The following is a 6,000-nucleotide window of genomic DNA, read 5'->3' on the forward strand; positions in this document are numbered from 1 at the left end:
GAGAGTTTAGATGAGATAAAAAGGTAAGAGCTGTAAAACTTCAAGCAGTTAAGGCTGATTTTAAGTATATGAGAATGACAGAAGGTGAAACCCTAGATGATTATTTGGCTAGGTTTTTTATTGTGAATAATCTAAAGTCAGTTGGTGAAGATGTGCTTGAGAAAATGATTGTGCAAAAAACTATTGATAAGTCTAAGTAGGAGGTATAAGTCCATTGTGTCCACTATAGAGGAAACTCGAGATTTGGATGCCATTAGAGTTGAAGAAGTCATTGCATATGTCAAAGTCTATGATAAAAAAGAAGATATGCATGATGAAAGGGATAAGGTGACAACAACTGAGAGAGCCTTTAGTAGTCTCAGAGTTGAAAACAATCAAGTTACTGGAACTTACAAAGGTTCATAGAACAAGCAAAACCAGAAGTGGCAGGGGCAATACAAGAAGGGAAATAATTGGTCTTAAAGTGGAAACTAAAACAATACCAATGGTTCAAGCCGGAACAACAACCTTGGAGGAAACTGGAATAATAAATTCAATTCACAGAATAAGCAAGGGATTAGTAGTCAAAGTGGTGTAAAAACACAGTGCCAAGTCTGTGAGAAATACCATTTTGGTGTGTGCAGATACAAAGGAAAAGCCAAGTGTGGAAAGTGCAACCGTTTTGGTCATATTGTAAAGGACTGCGATAGTCACAAGCAAGTAGCCAACTATGCTTAGGAAGAAGAAGTAACCACATCAACCATGTTCTATGCTTGTCACTCAACTTCAATTGCACAAGATAGAACTGTATGGTTTGTGGACAGTGCCTACAATAATCATATGACCTCTCAAGAGTCTGTGTTAATAAACATTGATAGATTTGTGACATGTAAGGTTAAAATGGGCATTGGAGACCTTACAAGCTACTGGGAAAGACACTTTAGTTATTGAAACTCAACGTGGGAAAAGGTATATAAATGAAGTGTTGCTGGTTCCAAGTTTGGATGAAAACTTATTGAGTGTAAGTTAGATGTTGAAGCATGGATTCTATGTTCTATTTGGAGGGAATATGGCAATAATCTTTGATGACATCAGCCTAAATAATGTTGTAGCAAGAGTGACAATGGTTGGTAATAGATGTTTTCCTCTTTTACTGGAATCTATAACCCTTGCAGCAAAATGTTGATGCACAAAATTGATGAGGACTTTGGTACAACAGAAAGTGTCAAGTTTGTGACCATCGCTAGATTGCTCCGGTCACTAGTGTGGATAAGTATGTAAATGGACAGAGACAAGGAAGCAAACACAAGATGTTTGTGGTTCATCCAGATTGGCTACGTCCACGAAGTACAGGAGTTCTCATTAATTGTGAAGGGTTTACACAAATACATAGTTTCAAGCTCTCCTTTAATGAGTTCTAGTGAATGATTTAGTACAAATGACATTAAGGATTATTGTGAGAGAATGATCTCCTTTTATAGAAGAGAGTTTCTAGCTTTATTCTGACTTTGACGCGTGTTGTGCTGTAATTGGTCTTTGATGTTGATACGTGTCATGCTGTGATTGGCCTCTTAGTTAGGGGGAAACTCTTGTGGGTCCTTGACGGTATAACGTTGACTATTGCTCAGTAGTTTCAAGATTGGTCAAGTATGGTACAAACACAAGAAAAGCATCTGTGACTGAAGATTCTTGGATTTGGCATAAGAAGTTGGGTCATTTGAGCTTTGGAAGTATGAAGAAGATGCAGCAAAAGGAAATGGTGCTTAGATTACCTGATCTAGCAAAATGAAGGGTGTGTGTGAAGGCTGTGTATTAGGGAATCATCACAGAGAACCATTTGACGAGGGAAAAGTGTGGAGAGCAAGCTATCCACTTGAGTTGGTACACACTGATGTATGTAGACCAATGCAAAATGAGTCTATTGGTGGAAATATGTACTTCATCACATTCATTGATGATTTCTCAAGAATGTGTTGGGTATACTTTCTCAGAAATAAATCTGATACCTTCAATGTTTTTAAGAACTTCAAAGCCTTTGTTGAGTTGCAAACTGGTTTCAGTTTAAAAAAACTAAGAAGTGACAAAGGTGGTGGATACATCTCTCATGAGTTTCTGGACTACTGTGCAAGCATGGGAATTGAGAGGCAACTGACTATTGCTTACTCTTCTCAGCAAAATGGAGTTGCTGAGAGAAAAAATAGAACGATTGGTGAAATGGCATGATCCATGATGGTTGAGAAAGGAATTCCTGTGATTTTTTGGGCAGAAGCTGTGAGCACAGGTGTGTATTTGCAAAATAGATGCTTTACAACATTTGTGTTGGATAAAACACCTTTTGAAGCCTTCACAGATAGGAAGCTTGGAATTAAACATCTAAAAGTATTTGGTTGTATTTGCTATACTCATGTTTTATCACCACTGAGACATAAATTTGATGAGATAACCAAACAAGGAGTATTCATGGGATATGGAAGCTGTGAAAAGGGCTATAGAGTGTATGATCTGCAAACTAAGAAGATTGTACCCTCAAGGAGTGTGATTTTTAGTGAAAACCAGTCACGGAATTGGGAAAGTAAACAAGTGCAGTCTCTCTCAATACCCTTCAATCTTGAAGGGAATGATGCAGAAAATGAAACTAGAGAAGAATCAATATATGCAACTCAGTTAAACAATGTTGAATGTTCTCATTCAAACATAAGTATGATGAGTTAGTTGAGAACAATGGTGGAAGTCAAAGTTAAGGCTCCATACCTAGCTCCATTCCAGTGAAGTTAAGAACTCTAGAAGATATATATGCAAGACGTCAATTGTGCATTATAGAACCAGAGAACTATCAAGAAACAACAAGTGATATAGCTTGGCAAGAGGCTATGAATGTAGAGTTGGAAATGATTAAAAACATTAACACTTGGGAGCTTGTTGATAGGCCTGCAGACAAACCTATTATAGGTGTAAAATGGGTGTTTAAGACTAAGCTCAACTTGGATGGGGTAGTTTAAAAGCACAAGGCCAGGCTTGAACCTGGGATAGACTACAATAAAACCTTTGCACCAGTGGCAAGGTTGGACACAATTCAAACTTTCATTGCACAAGGCTAGGCTGGAAACTATTTCAATTGGATGTCAAATCAGCCTTTTTAAATGGTGTGCTTGATGAAGAAGTGTATGTTTAGTAGCCTGAAGGGTTTGAAGTTAAGGAAGGCTCTATATGGACTTAAACAGGTACCTAGAGCCTGGTATAGTGAGATTGATGCATATTTCTCCCTGTGTAAATTAAAAAAAAGCACAAGTGAAGCCATATTGTATGCAAGGTCTGATAATGAAAGAGGGTTGATAATTGTCTCAATATATGTTGATGACATTGTCTACACTGGAAGTAGTGAAAAGATGCTTAGTGAGTTCAAAAGAGAAATGATGCAAAGATATAAATGTCAGATCTTGGACTTCTACATCATTTCTTAGGCATAGGGATACTACAAACTGATCAAGGAGTGTTCATACACCAAAGTAAGTATGCCAAGTCTCTACTTGTGAAATTTGGACTTGAAGATTGCAAACTAGTATCTATTCCTTTGCCCACTGGTGAAAAACTTAAGAAAGTGGATGGGAGTGAATTGGCTGATGGAGGACTTTACAGGAAAATTGTGGGAAGCCTATTATATTTAACAGGAACTAGACTTGATCTGATGTATGCTACAAGTTTGTTATCCAGGTTTATGAACAGTTCTACAAACAAGCATCTGAGAGTTGCAAGAAGGGTACTAAGATATGTGCAAGGGACTCTTAATTATGGCATTGAATATGTGAATGAGAATTATGCAATTCTCATTGGATTTTGTGATACAGATTGGGCAGGTAGTGAGGATGATAGTAGGAGCACCTCTAGGTATGCTTTTAACTTTGGCAGTGGGGTATTTTCCTGGGCTTCTGTGAAACAAAACACAGTTGCACTATCAACTGCTGAAGCTGAGTATGTCTCAGCATTTGAGGTAAAAAACACAGTCCATTTGGTTGAGATTTGTCCTTGATGACTTTGGAGAAATGCAAACTGAGGCAACCCCTTATTTTGTGATAATATGTCAGCCATTTCCATGGTTAAAAATCCAATCTTCCATAAGAAGACTAGGCACATAAACAGAAAGTATCACTTCATAAGAGAAGCTCTATAAGAAGGTGTGATTGATTTAAGGTTCTGTACAAGTGAAGAGCAACTTGCAGATATATTTACAAAGGCACTGCCAAAGGTGAGGTTCAATCAGTTGAGATTGAGACTTGGAGTAAAGCCAGTAAGCAGCTTAGGAGAGGCTGTTGAGAATTAAGCTGCATACTAGCTTAATATCGAGCTGCAGATGACAATGCTGCAGAAAGAAGTTGAAGAGAATGTAGAGATTGAAGAGATGAAGAACTTTCTATTTTTAGAAGTAGTCATTATATTTAAATTACAACGGCTAGATTAGTTTCTAATTTAGGAAACCTACACAGTTGTTCTTCCTCTATGTTTAGGATTGTACTATGTCATTCGATCATCTCCGAAGTGGAAGAATCCCAACCTCCGATGGCCTCAATGGATGGAGATGTGTCCTTGATCCCTGAAAAATAGGATCTGGCATTTGACTATGCTGATGATATATTCTCTGTGTATTCTTCTTCGATTCCAATTTAAGAAAATACAAGAACATTCTCCATTCTCTGCACTTTACCTTTCTCAAAATTCTATGCTGGAAAGTTTTCACCTTTTACATGTTAATCAACCTAAAAGCTATGTCTGATACCATTTGAACAAAAAGGAATTGCTCCCTATCTGATTTTTTACAATCCTGAGAATGTGGATGAAAACAAGTACCTGACAACTTCGGCATTGGTGCAAGAATGCAAGTTATATGGTTATTCTTTTCTGTTGAATTAGAGTCATCTTCCCACAATCGGTAAACACTTCCTTCTTCTTCTTCTTCTTCTTCTTCTTCGGCATTGGTGCAAGAATGCAAGTTATATGGTTATTCTTTTCTGTTGAATTAGAGTCATCTTCCCACAATCGGTAAACACTTCCTTCTTCTTCTTCTTCTTCTTCTTCTTCTTCTTCTTCTTCTTCTTCTTTAGACTTTTTAGGCTTAATTAAACCCTTACAAATGGCCAACTTAATCTTATTTTACAATCCTGAGAATGTGGATGAAAACAAGTACCTGACAACTTCGGCATTGGTGCAAGAATGTAAGTTAGATGGTTATTCTTTTCTGTTGAATTAGAGTCATCTTCCCACAATCGGTAAACACTTCCTTCTTCTTCTTCTTCTTTAGACTTTTTAGGCTTAATTAAACCCTTACAAATGGCCAACTTAATCTTATTAACCTATAGAGTCATCAGAAAAAGCTCAGAGTATGGAACAGGAAGCCATCTTAAACTGGAAAAGATGACAATAATAATTTCTCCAACCCAAACACTAGAAGGAAAAAAAAAAAATAGAAAAACAGAAGTATGCTGCACTTGTCTATTTTTCACAAGCTACATTGAAAATAAAATAAAACTAAGGGTAAGGAAAAAGAAAGAAAGCACACAATAGGCGCAATACATTTAACATGCCTTACCAGTTTACTTTCAGATTTTGAAGGAATGAATCGTCTTTTGTGTTCAGGTGCATTTGATAGTGGATGCTTGGAGTCATCCCATTTAAACCAATCAGCATATGGCCGCACTTGAAACATGGAGAATTTTACTTCAACTTTAATAAGGAATTTGATAGGATTTTGACTACCTACAAAAGTAGGGATAAAAACACTTAAAAATACTTACAAGAGAACAAGGTTGTCGTAGTATAGCAGCTCAAATAAGATCGTTTCCCACAGGGATTGAATGAATAATTTGTGTTTAAAATCAACTCTTAATTAATTATTTAAAACAAAGTTTGGAAAATGTTGATTTTTGATGTGAGAATTACTTGACACTCAAATTAAACCCTCTTTTTGTCAAATTGTAGTATAGGTGCAAGTAGGGATCGTTCTGGACCGGGGATTAGGAGGGATTGCAA

The 6,000-nt window shown here is 36.9% G+C and overlaps 1 protein-coding gene across 1 annotated transcript; it reads left to right on the forward strand.

Annotated features, from left to right (window-relative positions):
* The first annotated feature begins 3,406 nt into the window (after positions 1-3,406).
* On the forward strand, positions 3,407-4,006 carry LOC137725031 (secreted RxLR effector protein 161-like). Its single transcript, XM_068463642.1, has one exon. The coding sequence runs from the start codon at positions 3,407-3,409 to the stop codon at positions 4,004-4,006; it is 600 nt and encodes a 199-aa protein (XP_068319743.1).
* Positions 4,007-6,000: the final 1,994 nt, after the last annotated feature.

The sequence above is a fragment of the Pyrus communis genome, chromosome 2 (genome assembly GCF_963583255.1).
Source record: "Pyrus communis chromosome 2, drPyrComm1.1, whole genome shotgun sequence".
NCBI lineage: Eukaryota > Viridiplantae > Streptophyta > Magnoliopsida > Rosales > Rosaceae > Pyrus > Pyrus communis.

Bases quoted from the DNA above. Each gene is read 5' to 3' on its own strand.
- LOC137725031 (XM_068463642.1), top strand. From the start codon at position 3,407: ATGTCAGATCTTGGACTTCTACATCATTTCTTAGGCATAGGGATACTA.